Source organism: Zingiber officinale, chromosome 8A, assembly GCF_018446385.1.
Source record: "Zingiber officinale cultivar Zhangliang chromosome 8A, Zo_v1.1, whole genome shotgun sequence".
Classification (NCBI taxonomy): Eukaryota; Viridiplantae; Streptophyta; class Magnoliopsida; order Zingiberales; family Zingiberaceae; genus Zingiber; species Zingiber officinale.
In genome coordinates, this window is record NC_056000.1 from 21,176,726 (window position 1) to 21,193,098 (window position 16,373).

Genomic DNA, 16,373 nt, shown 5'->3' on the forward strand with positions numbered 1-16,373 from the left:
TTTTTTAAAAAAAAATAAACTTTATGATAAATCCAATTAAATTCTAATAATATCAATATCAATTATCCTAAAATAAATTTTTAGTTTAAAATTTACATTTTATATTAAAAAAAATATTTACATCAACTACTTTATTCATTCCCTAAATATATATTTTATGAATAATAATTCTCTAAATTTAATAAATAGATTTCATTTCTTAAATATTAAAATAGTATTTCTTACATCTCTTTAATAATAAAATAATTTTTCTCTGATATAAAAAATAAAGAAAAGATAAAAAAATAATAAAAAAAATAGATAGTGACAAATTATAAAGAAACGGATGTATAATAAAATGAAAATGAATACCTAAATTTAATAAAGTATTTTTTTTATCCTATATTTTTTTTTTAATGAGGATGAATCCTCTAACTATTAAGGATCAATCTTAAACTCACCTTGGCATAAGATAAATTTACAAACTTAAACTTAAAATAACTATATTTTAAATAAACTTAATTAGAATTATTTAATAATCTCAATTTGATTTTTTTCAATATCTAAGTAAAATATTTATATATATTTAAAATATTTTATTTATAAATCTATAATCAACGATTCAAAATATTTTGCAAATAAATATATTTAAAAATGCTATATTTTAAACAAAAATATTTTATTTAGTTCAATTGGAATGTTTATATACAGGTGGCATGCTTTAAACCTTTTCAAGAAGACCTATCCTCGATCTGTGGTTTTATAAAAGCTTTTCCCTATTTGCCGCTCTCCATCGCGCCCTCTTCAACGCAGAGAAGAGATAGCTTAGTTGGCGGAGAAGAGATAGCTAAGTTCCTGATGGCCGTTCCGTCTCTGAAATTTGAAGGGGCACTCACTCGATCAACGCTCCCCTCGATCTCCATTCTCCATCCGATCGCTGCGCCTCGTGTGGCATCGTTTTCGAGCTCGCCTCTTCTCCCACGGAAACTTCTACCTTGCTGCATTTCCGGCAGGAGCTTTAGATTCGTAGTGAAAGCCTCCGTCCAGACCGCCTCTGAAGGGCTTCAGGTATCTCTCTCTTTTTTTTATTCTTTTGGCTTTTCTTTATTTTTGCACAATGATGTCGGATCAGTAATAGCCGAGAGTTTGCAGATCAAAGCGATCCCCACGAAGCCGGTCGAAGGGCAGAAAACTGGGACTAGCGGACTCAGAAAGAAGGTTCCTTTTGGCACTCCTACATCGTGCACTTGTTTTATTCTTTTTTTTTTTTTTTTATGATTGATGAATTTAAGCTGTGTTTGGATTTGTGGTGGATTTAGGTTAAGGTCTTTCAACAAGAGAATTACCTGGCCAACTGGATTCAGGTATGTGAATTCCTTCTGTTTGAATTGTTTGCGATGAGTGATTGGAAGATTCAAATCTTAATGGGTTTCTGTTGGTTCAGGCTCTGTTTAATTCTTTGCCTCTCGAGGATTACAAGGACGGTGTGCTCGTGTTGGGAGGCGATGGCCGATATTTTAATCGAGAGGCTGCTCAGGTACTTTATCGTCGTTAAATTTGTCTGATTGATACGTAGATCGTTCCTATTGTTGTCTTAGCAATTTGTTTCTTGCTTTCTTATGATCTATTGATCTTGGGTTTCAATCGGTGGATACAGATAATCATCAAGATTGCAGCTGGGAATGGCGTTGGAAAGATACTTGTTGGCAGGTGAATCGGTGTATACGCTTAGAATTTCTGTTGATCATAGCTACATTCTAGGAAAGAATTTGGATTAAGAGGCTTGGTTGACTTGGTTACCTAATACAACTTAAAGGATGCTTATCTTATACTGTACCAAAGGCTGGATCTTCATTCTCCTTTAGTGGTTTGACTAGCAATAATTTTAAGATGCTTCAATATAGTCTTCATTCTAACCCAATTTAGTTCCCAATCTTTAATCTATGAACCTCAAATGCAACTCTTGCTGGGATGCCTTTGACAACCAATTAGACGAGCAACTTATATGTTAAGGACATTTTGAATGTTATTTTATCTCCTAATTAATCATAAAAATGCTTAATTGAATGCAAATTTTTGGAGCTGTGCGTGAATATTGTTGGATTTTTTCCTTTCTAGAAGTTGGTCAGAGGTCAATTTCTTCCTAAGAAACTGTTTCTCAAATGTGTATCATAAAATTGATGTCTAAATATTGGCATTGCCTTGGTAGGGATGGTCTCATGTCTACTCCAGCTGTTTCAGCTGTGATTCGTAAGCAAAAGGTATGTGTTAATTAAATTTCAAACTTCTATCTTTTTTATTTCTGTTAAATAATTTTTTTCTTAGCAGGCTAATGGTGGTTTCATAATGAGTGCAAGCCATAATCCCGGTGGACCAGAATATGACTGGGGTATTAAGGTAAACACATGCCATTATGGCATCAGAGCTTCCTTTATTTTTTTTAAAAAAAGGATTCTTGAATTTAAGATGATGAGTTCTTCATTATCATGTTCCTCTTGTTAAATTTTTGCAGTTTAATTATAGCAGTGGGCAACCTGCGCCTGAATCAATAACTGACAAAATCTATGGAAACACACTTTCTGTAAGTCTGTAGTCCTTTTTTTCGCTTCAGCTTTTGTTTATCTAAGTCAAATTAAGGGTAATCCTGTTTTTGTAATCTAGTTACACTCATATCTTTGGTAGGATGTAAACTATATATGATCTTTCGTTGATAACATTATCATTCCAAAATTGTCTCGTTTAAATTCATCAACTAGTCTTATCCGTTTTTGCTTGAGTATAGATCCGGTTGAAGTTGGTGCAATTAGAAAGCAAGTAATGTGATTGAAAACTTAACTATTTACTTTGTAAGAAAAACAGGATGCTTTCTGATACATTCTCTATGAAATATTACGCAACAATCTTTGCTGAATAGCTTGGCTTGCCAACAATATCATACCGTAAACTGTATTTTTGCAGCATATGTGATTTTCTTATTTAGTCAATAACTATTTCAGTTTTTTCTTAAGATCATATGGACATGTTGGAAGTTGGGCCTTTCCACTATGAGATTGTGCTGATATCGATAATCATGAAAATTTGAAATGTTATAATATTCATACACATTTGCTGCTCTTATAGTTTAATCACTACAGCTATAGTGCATCCGCAATTGGATTAGGATCTCTCTTTGCAGTTCTGTTACATTTATATTCTTCTCAGTTTGAAATATTTTGCAATTCTTAACTGCAGATTTCTGAGATAAAAACAGCAGATATTCCAGATGTTGATCTCTCCTCTGTTGGCACTGTAAGATATGGTAATTTCACAGTGGAGGTGGTTGATCCTGTCTCTGATTACTTGGAGTTGATGGAGGTATATGTCCAACTAGAATTTACCTCTAGATGGTGTCACGTAACAAAGCTTGCACTGACTTTTTAGTGCTCAGAAGTTATGTAACATCTTGCTCCCGTTTTTGTAGGAAGTCTTTGATTTTCAGCTTATCAAAGATCTTATTTCACGGGCTGATTTCAGGTACATGATTTATATGTCCATACAAAATCCTGATGGTTTAAAATGATGTTTAAAGGTTTTCACAACATGATGGCTGATAAGATCTTTCACTGGCTGATTTTGGGTACATGATTATATATTCATATAAATCCTAATAGTTTAGAACAATGTTTAAGGTTTTTTTCAATATGATGGGTGGTTTCAGTTAACATTAAAGTGAACTATAAGTTTACTACTTACAGAAGGAAGCACTTTGCTCATATCTCACTATCACTATGACTTTCTTGACTTGAGATGCATGTGGTTCATCATTTTTTGCCAAATCAAAGATGTTCTTGCATTTCCTAATTTCTATCCTATATTTATGTTTTCAGTCAATTATCTCAATGCGTTTATTTATTTTCAATAATTTAACAGCTGCAATATGTTACTGCATGGGTAATTTTTTTTGTCATAATGTCTTCCTTTATTATCTCTTATTCCATATTGACTTTTAGAAGATCACGATCCTGACTACTTGAGCTCATTGTTGTTAATAGCTTGGAAGAGCCACCCTATTATGGTTGCTTACATTGCTAGCTCCCTATTGTGCTGTATCTCTCACTAGATATTGTAAGCTTGCATGAAACTTAATTGGCAATTAAGTGCATAAACAGTTTTGTCTAGAATTTAAGCCTGAGTCAATGTTGTATTTGCATTACATTGAAATTGGCAACTAAGTGTAGGGAGAGAACAGTTTTTTTCTAGGCCTGAGTAGATGTTATAAGCTTGCATGACATTGAAATTACCAATTAAGTGTAGAGATGTAATAAGTTTCGTCTATAATTTGGTTACCTTTCAGGCTGTGACTGGCATGGTCCTAGTGAGGGTTGACCATGAGTGAAAGGCCCAAATGCGCAAACAAAAGTACTGTCAATTTATATTAGGGTCCTTTTAAGGGCTACCATGAATAAATGTTCAGATGCACAACTACAAAATACTAGTTTCACTCTGATTTGTTTTGAATTCTACAGTTAAAGATAAGGGAAGAACTCAGTTTTTTTTTCAAGTTCTTATTAATTGGGCATCAACTTTTTAAAATTGGTTTGTTTGTCAATGCTTGCACTATTCCACTTAGCCACATAACCATGTTGCTGAAACAAATAGGCAAGCAAAGATGAAAGCCATCTGATGTAATTTTTTTAATGATGTTTGCGTGGATGATATAAACAATTAATGTTTGGATGATCTAAAGTTCTAAACTAGTAAAATTATGTCCTAATTAGGGTCTTAATCTCTGCATAACATCTCCTAAGAAAAAGAGAAAAAGAAAGATAAGCTATTAATGATACTAAGAAGGTAGATTAAAGTTTCCTTCTCAATACAATCTTAAACTTGAAAGATATGAAAATTTCTGGTATTGAAAATATTGTATGTTCTAAGGTCTATTAATCTAATTCATTGAGGCTTCTGGTATTGAAATTATATAATAAACAGGCTTTGCTTGAAATTATATAATCAAACTATTGAAGGTTATTCTTCTTTGACAGTTCTTTTCAAAAACATGGTTGTCATTTAGGCTACATGGCTTCGTGAATAAACTTACTTTCTTTATGCTGGCTTTGTTTTTAAATTATTCAACCACTTCCTTCAGGTTCAGCTTCGATGCGATGCATGCAGTGACTGGTGCTTATGCCAAACCTATATTTGTGGATCGCCTGGGAGCTAGTCTGGTTTGGAAATTGATTTTTTGCATGATATATGAGTAACCTCGTTTTCATTATGACCATGATGATTTGTTGTTGTGCAGGACTCCATTTCAAATGGAGTTCCTTTGGAAGATTTTGGACATGGCCATCCAGATCCTAATCTTACGTAAGAGAGCTTAGATTTCTTGTTTGTTTGTACCATTAGAATTTTCATATTCTCATCTAATTTGGAACAGGTATGCTAAAGATCTGGTTAACATCATGTATGCAAAGGATGCACCAGATTTTGGAGCAGCAAGTGATGGTATATTTTTTATCTTTATTTTTCAGATTTAGATTAACATATAACTTCACAAGAAGACAAAGGACCTAGTGATAAGATAGTCAGATGATACATCTTTAAAATTAAACATACAGATAAATGAACTCATTAAGTTGTCATCGTTCTGTTTGGAGATGGTGATTCCATTTCATTCTTGAGAAAGAGAAAATTTCTATTTTTTGTCCTCTGATTTTACTTCTTCTTCCAAAATGCCAACATAATTCCAATGATTGTTTCATTACTTTCCTGAGATGTACTTTCCTGAATTGGAGAAAAATTGTACATTTAACTGAGAGTGTTTAACTTATAGAACTTGAAACTCCACTAAATGGACCTTCAGAGCTAGGTAGTTTAATTTTACCTCTTATTAAGTGGGCCACTGAGGATCATGATTAGTTTTTTTCCATACCAATTTTTACAGGCTCCTATGATGGCGATTTCTGTAAATGTGAATAGGTATGCATTATAACAAGCTGCTTGCTTCTAAAGATGTTTTATTGCTAACAGGTGATGGTGATCGAAATATGATACTTGGAAGAGGCTTTTTCATCACGCCTTCAGATTCTGTTGCTATTATTGCAGCTAATGCTCAGGCAGCCATCCCCTACTTCAAAGATGGTCCTAAGGTAAAACATGTGTTCTTGGAGAAAGTAGTTTGTAACTACTATCTCACGATTAAAAAAACTATCATATATTGTTGTTTAGGGACTTGCTAGGTCTATGCCTACAAGTGGAGCTCTTGATCGTGTTGCGTCAAAACTGAATCTTCCTTTCTTTGAGGTACTTGAAACTCTTCAGATCATTAACATCTTGAACATTGTGTATGCATGTAAAAGAAGCATGTCACTTGAAGAGCGTCATAGGTTCTCTCTGCATTTGTATTCCTGCAATGCCCCATAAGCATATGTTTGAGTTCTTCTCCATCTTTCGGCATATAGGTTCCTACTGGATGGAAATTCTTTGGGAATCTTATGGATGCAGGGAGGTTATCTATATGTGGGGAAGAAAGTTTTGGAACAGGTTCTGATCATATCAGGGAGAAAGATGGGATATGGTAAGCTTTGCTATATGTACTTGATGTTTATTTATATGTCGTCTCTTATTTTGGTAGTGGCTTTTGGTTTTGTCACTAGTACTTGAAAGTTTACATGAGTTAGAGCATTTGTTTCATTTTTGTTTAACATATTTACCATTCAGGGCTGTGCTCGCTTGGCTTTCCATCATCGCCTACCAGAACAAGGACAAAAAAGTTGGGGAAAAGTTGGTTTCGGTTGCAGACATTGCAAAAGAGCATTGGGCTACTTATGGCAGAAACTTCTTTTCTAGATATGATTATGAGGTTAAAGTCTAGTAAATGCCATCTCCATCAAACATAATGATCTGGACCTAATCCTGCTTTTATCAGGAATGTGAATCTAGTGGAGCCAATAAAATGATGGAATACCTTAGAGATATCATTTCTAAAACCAAGCAGGGCGAAAAATATGGTACGCATCTATAAACTGAATAGGTTTGGATTGTTTAATTGATTTCCTCCTCTGTTTCACATTACTGTTAATTGCTCTTGTTTCAGGAAATTACACCCTCGACTTTGCTGATGATTTCAGTTACACTGATCCTGTATGTCGTAAGCTTGGTTACTTCTTTATATTACTCAGCAACATTTAGGCATCTTCATCAGCAAAAAGCTAAAGAGAATTTGTTTAATCAATACTTTTATGGTTCCTGAACCAGGTGGATGGCAGTGTGGCATCTAAACAAGGACTTCGATTTGTTTTCACGGATGGATCAAGGATCATATATCGGCTATCAGTAATGAATATACCTCCTCATTATCATTGTTAACTCTTGTTTCTCATTTGAATGAACTTGATTCCTAGTGCATCAATGCGCAATGTCACTTTTACAGGGCACTGGATCTGCGGGTGCTACAATTCGCATTTATATTGAACAATTCGAGCCTGATGTAGCAAAGCATGATGTTGATGCACAAACAGCCTTGAAGCCTTTGATAGGTTAGTGAACTCGTTATCATTGGAAATGAGTTCCGAGATCGTCTTTTACCATAATAGAGAACATTTACTGATGATTTATTTCTTTTCTTAGATTTGGCATTGTCGATTTCCAAATTGGAAGAATTCACCGGCAGAGAGAAGCCTACAGTCATCACATGATGATTAAGGCACCTTTTTCAGAGTATAATGGATTCACATTTCCTGTTTATCTTTACATTATCGAATAAAATTATTCTTTTTTTCCCTTTTAATCAAAACTTTTGAGAAATACTTATGGTGCATTCGATTCTTGGAATATAATTAAATAGATCGAGAATAAAATAGTTGTCCTCCAATAAAATTATGGATATATTCATTTGGTTGATGAAATGGAGTTGTCTAAACCAAATAGATCAAATTGAACTATACTAAAATTATCAGATCGTGATTTGTACCAAACAATTTATACTATAATTTTCATAATAGATGTTAATTTCTAAATTGCTATAAGAAATTCATTTGTTTTTTATAGATAAATTGCTTCGATCCATCCATCAGATACGAATCAAACTGATTTGGTTACAATTGAACTAGATTTAAGATTTAATTAGCCATTTCATTTAATTCTCTTTTATAGTTGATACTAATCAAATTAACATATAAATGAATTGAAAGCTAAATTGAAACCATCAATCTAGTTGACTAAACTTTAGTTATTCTGCTCAAATAAAATTAGAATAATTCTTATATGACATAGTTCGTCGTTTCTCATAAGGTTGACTTGAAATATTCAGACTAACCAAAAAAAAAGTCACAAAGATACTCATTCTACCACAATATTTACATGTTCTTACGAAAGATTTAAAAATAATATAATACATATATTCCCAATCTAGTATAGCATTCATTATTCATATTAAAACTTATTCCTCATTGTAGCAAAATTTATTGCTCATTGATCAATCATCAGTCAAAAAGAGAATGATCTCTGCCATTAAATCATTGGTCCATAATTGTATTGTAGTGACCAACGTCACTTACATAGCACATCAATATTTTAACTAGGAATAAATAAAAGTTAACACTAGATTTTTACATCAATTGTGGCTGACATGGTAGATTTTTTTTTTTAAAAAAATATTAATAAACATAAAAATACACTTAATTTAAGAAACCATCTAAAGAAGGTTATGCTGCATAGTCTATTAACATCAAAGCCAATGAGCCAATGATTGGATTGATATCTCTCCCCGAGTCCGAACATTTTTAGCGAGAAAATATTAGATAAAAAAGTGCAAGCTTAAAATCCCAGTTTGTCTGTATAAACAAACAGATCTTGTGCGCCTCGCACATCAGAGATACTTCTCCAACCACTAGATTCTCCTGTAATCTAGCTCGAGAAGCAAGTGATGAATTGCCAATAAGGTGTAGCTTCCTGCATCATCCACTTGCTTTCTCTGCGATAGCAGTTTCTATGGTATGTTCAGAAGATGATGCGGTATTTGGCACTTGTTCATCTTTTGGAATTATCAGACCATATCCACCCTCTTTTCTCTTGTACAAGATGCACCTGAACAAGAGCAATCAGATGCTGTTTTGCAGCAGGAAAAAGTTTAAGCCACTCATACAAAACTAGTAGAAAAGTACCAGTTTCCTCGTTCCTGAAAGCATAGAAACTGTGATCCAGATTCTCGAGCTGCTCCTTTGCTTCCTCGACCGACAGTGGCGGCATGTCAAAATACTTTGTGCGCACAATCTAAAAATGGAGCAAAAGAGTGACTGTCAAGAAACGGATGCAACAGGCAGAATGCTTTCTGCAATTGATAAATCATGAGATAGTGCAGAAATAGAAGCTATTGTTAGTTTAGATCCTAATCCACTCACGATTTGACATTATAATAGTTTTACCTTCAGATATTATCTAAGAATAGGTAACCGACCAAAAGACAACACTTATCTTTAAACATATGGGCTCCCTGTTTTATTCTAGGCTTTTACAGTTCACCCAAACCACTTTTGTGATTGTGCCTTTTATTTTTAAGTGGGCAAATTAGAAATGGATCGACGAGCTATTGTACAATGTCCACATTCCAAGTAAAAGCATCTACCCGGCATTAAAGCAGGCCTCATGATACAGAAATTGAGTTATTTTCATTTTCATAAGTTCTGATATCCTGTATGAGTTTGAGACTTCTACTAGAAGAGAATACAGCAAAAAAAAAAAAAAAAAAAAACCAGGCCTAAATGGGCCAGAGCTATCATCTTAACCCACTCAAATAGTTCACATTTTACTGACGGTTGAGATCAAGATGAGATATGAAGAGTTATGACTCTTCAGATCAAGGGACGAGATCATATCAGAATCTGAAGAGTTATATCTCTTCAGATCTGATGGTTGATATTAAAAGTCATCTGAAGAGTTATATCTTTTCAGATTTGATGATTGAGATCAAAGGACCTTTAAAGGGTTATACCCTTTCAAAATGAACGATACAGATCAATCCAAACCAAGGGTTACTTACCTCTTCACCCAATATAAATAGATCCCTCTCCTTCTTGGAAATCATTCATTCGAAAAGTATTTGCATTCAAACTATTCTTCCATCTCTTGCATAAGAAGAGTCCAAAAAGCCTACAAGAAGGTTCGTCGGTCTCGAAATTTGAAGTGCTACTATTTCGAGACGTCGTTGTTGTATCTTGGGAACGAATTGCTGCTATCCGTGAGTACCGTAGCGGAGCAATATCGTTTTACGGATATAGTGTCGAACACTAGCCTCGACGATAACTCAGTTTGCTTCCTCCCTGCAGCAATCTCCCGAAAGTCCCGGCAGTCGACTAAAATCGAGTATGTCAAATACCGAGGAGCAAATCCAGAGGTTCGAGGACCTCACATGGAGCTCTGGTGGCAGACAACAACTACCAAGAAACACCAAGGGATGTTTGTAGACTTTGTCAGGAGGAATTCAAGGAATGATCTCACATGGAGCTCTGGTGGCAGACAACAACTACCAAGAAACACCAAGGGATGTTTGTAGACTTTGTCAGGAGGAATTCAAGGAATGATTTTGTGATAATTTAGGTGGTTCCAAATAAAGAATTACACTAGCAAGTTGCAACCAGGCCTAGCTAATAATAGATGGCAACTGATAGATAAGTGAAGACATGTTTGGACCTTCATCAGCATAAAGAGAAGGGCCTTTCTCATATGATTAAAACAAGGCTAATGTCATGCAAATTCAAGCAAAGGTATCAGCTTGTGATAATTTAGATGTTTTGATATGATTTGAATCAGGAAAACTCATTCTGTCAATTTATACAAAAACTATAGCACCACATGAAAAGAAAATGGAGTGTATGATCAGCAGAACAGATTGCTTAAGTTATTTGATAAGTAAGGAATCTAACAATGAGCACACGCAAGCAAACTAACATAAAAAATCTCATTGCCAAAAGTTAACCAAAACTTAGAATAGAACACTACTTTTTCTGAAAAAGTATTAAGGTGGGCAATAGCTCAGCCAACTAGATATTATATCATTATAGCGTGTACGGTAGAACTGAAACAACCAAAACCCAAAGTATATCTAAAACCTACTGATCACAGCTAGAGTCAGCAATATCGAAACACTCATATTCAGCGACCATAAGAAGAATTATAAGGGACCCAAGAACTTCTCACCGATTGAAAGCGCACTATTATTGCAATCAAATTATACTTGGCTGTTATATTGTAGTTACTGAATGAATGTAATCACTCTCATAACACTGAGTGATAAAATTATCAACAGAAATATTAGAAAATTTGCATAATTTCCTACGGAACTAGACTTGCTAAAAACAAGAATAAAATAAATATACAACTGCCTTTTCAGAGGAATGCAAATTCCATTCTGATATGAGAAAGGCATTAGTAAAATACTAAAGGACGGCAAAAATGTAACCTTGCCCAGTTGTTCTACGTCTTCTTCTACAGGTGAAGACTCCACTATGTCTTGTTCCTCCTCGTCTTTCAACTATGTCCAACTCTGTATCCCGAACCTTTAGGCGATTGAACCCCCTCATGTGGGGGCCATGGTCAGTATCTTTCTCCTTGATCTTCCTCAGTTTCCTCTGCAGAACAGAGGATACCAAATCGATGCTCCCGTACGTTGTCTCTGCTTCCTCCTCCGCCCATATCACCCCATGCTTCTTGCTGAACAAAGTAACCTAAACCAAAGGGAAAAAATAGAAACTTTTTGAACATACTATCCAATTCAAGGATACAAAAAACAAGTGATGACATGGGGTAATTTGAAGCACGGGTACATAACTCACGTCGGCAAAGCCTGGGGCCGTTGGATTGACGAATGATAATTTTATTGTATTCAGGTTCTTTGTAATTATAATTTTTTTATGTCATGCTTTTGATGAAATAAGATTTCATGTTCATGGGTTCTTGATTTTCTTATTCGAATTCTTATATTGATTGTCTAGAATTCATACGACTTAGGATTTTACGAGAACTATCAATTGGTATTAGTGTCATGGCTCTGTTTCATCATTTTCATGATATTAAATGTTGAATTTTACATCGATCGTTATTTTTGTATACTAGATCAAGATTTTCTAGTATAATATAATTTTTTTATCGTCAAAAATTATATAAGAAAAAATTAGGATAAACTTGTTTTTCAAGTTTTTTGTATTTCTGTAAAAAATACAAAGAACGCAAGAAATTGTTATTGTTTAATCTAATTTTAAATAAAATTATCATGATTCAATCAATTACTTTAGTCGAACAATTGATTGTAGAGTCTAAAATTTTGAACAGAAATAATTAAAATTCAAGTAATTAACCGTTTTGATTAAATTATTACATTAATTATCAATCCATTAGAATTATTTTTAATCAATGGATTGTTTATTGTTTCAATTATTATTTTTTTAATCGATTCGATTAGGTTTTCTGTTAATTGATAAAAAAAAATACTATTTCAACGAAACAGTGTTCATTAAAAACACATCTGTTTCAAACATTGAACTATTTTTTTTTTTAAAAAAATACTGTTTCAATTTGAAACAGGATTTTATAAAAAAATCTTAATGTTTCTGTTAGAATAAGTAATGTTAGAATACGTAAAGGAATATTTTTGTCTTTTGGTGTATCTCTTCTTTTCTATATAAAGGCCTAACTCGTGGTATCTCTATACACGAGATTTTAGGTTTTGCTTTGAACATGATATCAGAGCCAAAACCCTAATTTCTTTCTTTTCTACCACGCCGAATTCCTTACTGTGCCCTAGTTTTTCCTTTTCTCCCGACACCTTCCTCTCACGCCGAAACCCACTCCAAGCCGCGGCATCCGGCGCCGTCGTCCTCGCCGCCCTTCTCTCCACCGCATTCTGTCACCTCTCAGTTCCCCCCCTCCTCGCGCCGTGTTGAGCACCAGAAGGACCCCGTTCTGTTTGGCGGCACCGAATCGGACTCTCCTGTTTCGACTTCTTCTCCTGTTCCGGTTTCTTCCCCGTGGTTCGTCCACAAGCTCCTTGCAGCCGGCTTCACCACCGATGCCACGCCCTCTTCGGTGTTTTTCTGGTCGGCGTCTTCATACCTAAGGGTGGCCCATTCGCCGGAGTCCTCATCGAGCCCTCTGGGTCCTCCTCACTGGCGTTGCCATCTTCATCAATCATGTGCCCTCTCGAACACCAGAAGCTAGCTGTTGTTCCCATGCCCTAAAGCGATCTCTCGCTGCTTTCTTCTGAGCAGCCTCTGCCGCTGTTGGTTGTCTTCTGCCCTGTCACCAACAGCCAACAAGTTAACACCGATCTCTCGCTGCTTCCTTCCGAGCAGCCTCTGCCGCTGTTGGGTTTCTTCTGCCTGTCACCAGCAGCCAACAAGTTCTATTCATGGCTACCTCTGGCACTCCGAAACCAGATACCTCAATCTTTACCAACCATATCACTGCACCCCTTTCTTCCGAGCAGTTGGATGGTAAGAATTATGTCTCTTGGGCATCTCACATTGAGCTTTGGCTTGTTGGACAGGGATATGAGACACATCTCACTCAAACTGAAGAAGATGTTCTAGTTGCCGATCGTCTTCTATGGAAGAAAATTGACGCTCAGTTGTGTTGTATTATCTGAGCTACGATTCATCCATCTCTTAGGAATGTCTTTCGTACTCACAAAACCTGCAAAACCGTTTGTGTAGGATCGTTAGAGTCGATAGAGGGGGGGTGAATATCGATTCGAAAAAGACGAGTATAGACGCAGCGGAAAAATAAAATAGGCACAGATGTTTTTACTTCGTTCGGAGCCTGTGACGACTCCTACTCGAAGGCCCGTGGTCCTTGACCACTTTCGTTGGGCAATCACTAACAAGTCGAAATATGATTACAGAATGAGTACAGGAAATGCAAGTGAAAATAAAGCAATATCGACAAGGAAATTAAATAAAAAACGAAGTAGCACTTTGTCGGAACTTTGTTGGCGTCGCACTGAACGTCGAGCAGCAAGACCAGCAGTAGAAGAGTTCTCAGCTTGATTGAATTTTCTGAAGCTCCTGTCTGGGGCTTCTTTTATATGCTGTTCCAGGCGCCTGGATCCCTTCCGGGCGCCTGGAATGTGACGTAGCTGCACAAACCATGATGCTCCACGTGGCGACGACTCGGCTGGATAGAATTCGCCTTCCGGGCGCCCGGATCCCCTCCGGGCGCCCGGACCACCTCCGGGCGCCCGGACCACCTTGTTTCAGAAAACTCCCTTTTCCTGCAAAACAAAGTTAGTCCGAGGCAAATATGTGTCCTGTAAAACAGATTGTTAGCACAGTTAAAGTTCAACAGATGGATAAAAAGAGTATGACTTAGATTCCGTCTTTCCGAGACCGGAATCTAGTCACGATCTCGACTTAGACATCCGAAATGGATCTAAGCCGGATCGACGCCTAATGTCCCCTTTCCGGGAACGCGTCCTCACAGTCACTCCCCTCCAGTGACTTACCTGCCAGACGTCCAGTCAGCCCGTCGACCCATCTGGACTTTTCGCCAAGCGTCCGGTCAGCCCATCGACCCGCTTGGACTTCTCGCCAAGCGTCCGGTCAGCCCGTCGACCCGCTTGGACTTCTCGCCAGCTATCCGGTCAGCCCGTCGACCTAGCTGAACTTCTCACCAAGCGTCCGGTCAGCCCGTCGACCCGCTCGGACTTCGTGCCAGACATCCGGTCAGCCCGTCGACCTGTCTGGACTTCTCCTGCACACTCGATCAAAGTGTCAGACAACAACAAAACTAACTTAACCTATTTGTCATTCATCAAAACCTGGGTTAAATCGTTAGTGCTAACTGCACCAACAATCTCCCCCTTTTTTATGGAATGACAACCTGGTTAAGTTAGTGTTAACATATGCAAGAAACAACATGCATTTATGTGGTTTTTAAAGTTAGTTTGTATTTTCAAATTGGTTTAGCTAACTTAACCACCTAACCCTTCCCCTTTGGCATTCATCAAAAAAAATAAGCAAGGGTAAATAATCAAAGTGTTGAGTTTCTACAAAAAGTAACTAGATTTTGCAATATATTTAAGTTTGGTTTAATTTTTTTTTTTAACACCAAAAAAATAGTCAAAATAAAGTTAATCAAGTTGTGGGAGACAAGTTGAATTGTTGAAAAATATAAAGTTAATCAAGTTGCACTTTTCAAGTGTGTAAAGATTTCCAAGCATATTGTACAAGAACTGAATAAGTTTAAATATGCTATATTCAACTTTTAAACTCAGGTTTAAAAAAAATTAGATGGGATTTAAACTTTCAAGTTTTGCTATTAATTTCTCCCCCTGAACTTGATATCTTAAAATTAAACTGCTGTCTAACCAATTAGGTACTAACTAACTATCAGAAGATAGTAGCTTTCACCTGGTTAGTCAGATTAAGGTCAGTGTATGACTTGACTGATTATCTTTAATCTGATTACTGTCTGATTTGTATTTAACGTCCAGACTTATGCTGATGCACTGAAATAAACATCTTAAGTCCAGACAGTTGGCCTATGCATCTCACCCCTTTCTATGTTTGTCAAACACAAGCAAGGTAAGCCTAAGGTGTTGGTGAGATGCTCAAAAACTAGTCCTATGGGTACATGCTTTCTAAGGATTCAAAACTAGTCTAAAGCCAAAACTGTTTTTGAAAATCTAAAAATGGCAAGTTTTTGAAAACAAATAAATTTGACTTATACTTTGATAAAACCATTTTTGAAAGTATTTTTTTTTAAAGAACCTAGTCTATTGAGCACATCCCTAATTTTCGTCGTAAGTTGCTAAATTCACTTTCAGGGAGTGGTTTTGTAAAAATGTCAGCTAAATTTGATTTGGACTCAATGTACTTGAGTTCAATATCACTTTTAGTAACATGATCCCTGATGAAGTGATGCCTAATTTCAATATGTTTGGTTCTTGAATGATGCACAGGATTCTTGGTTAAGTTAATTAAACTTATATTGTCAATTAATACTTTTACATTTGTGATATTTAAGTTGAAATCTTTTAGAGTATGCATCATCCATAATAATTATGCAACACATTCGCCTATAGCTATGTATTCTGACTCAGTTGTAGACAGAGCAACACAATGTTGCTTTCTACTAAACCAGCTAACAAGTGATGAACCTAATAATTGGCATCCACCACTTGTACTTTTGCGGTCTAATTTGCATCCAGCATATATAATCTGAGTCAGAATACCCTATTAGTTCAAAATTATTTGTCCTAGGATACCAGATTCCTACATTTGTTGTTCCTTTAAGATATCTAAAAATTCTTTTAACTTGTGTCAAATGGGATTCCTTAGCACAAGTTTGGTATCTAGCACACATACTAACTGCAAATAAAATATCAGGTCGGCTTGCAGTTAAGTACAGTAGGCTACCTATTG

The 16,373-nt window shown here is 35.9% G+C and overlaps 1 protein-coding gene and 1 long non-coding RNA gene across 2 annotated transcripts; one reads left to right on the forward strand and one right to left on the reverse strand.

Annotated features, from left to right (window-relative positions):
* Positions 1 to 774: 774 nt before the first annotated feature.
* Positions 775 to 7,766, forward strand: LOC122007905 (phosphoglucomutase, chloroplastic-like). Its single transcript, XM_042563442.1, has 22 exons — positions 775 to 1,047; positions 1,132 to 1,197; positions 1,299 to 1,343; positions 1,424 to 1,516; positions 1,637 to 1,689; positions 2,189 to 2,240; positions 2,308 to 2,376; positions 2,492 to 2,560; positions 3,211 to 3,333; positions 3,440 to 3,492; positions 5,105 to 5,183; positions 5,261 to 5,325; positions 5,396 to 5,463; positions 5,989 to 6,107; positions 6,187 to 6,261; positions 6,420 to 6,535; positions 6,679 to 6,820; positions 6,887 to 6,968; positions 7,055 to 7,101; positions 7,216 to 7,293; positions 7,391 to 7,496; positions 7,588 to 7,766. The coding sequence occupies exons 1-22, from the start codon at positions 838 to 840 to the stop codon at positions 7,653 to 7,655; spliced, it is 1,878 nt and encodes a 625-aa protein (XP_042419376.1). The 5' UTR covers positions 775 to 837; the 3' UTR covers positions 7,656 to 7,766.
* A 728-nt stretch (positions 7,767 to 8,494) lies between these two features.
* Positions 8,495 to 11,697, reverse strand: LOC122011586. The gene is made up of 3 exons (XR_006119979.1): positions 11,417 to 11,697; positions 9,123 to 9,231; positions 8,495 to 9,045 (listed from the first exon to the last, which is right to left on the reverse strand). It is a non-coding gene; the product is annotated as an uncharacterized LOC122011586 (long non-coding RNA).
* Between the last annotated feature and the right edge of the window lie 4,676 nt (positions 11,698 to 16,373).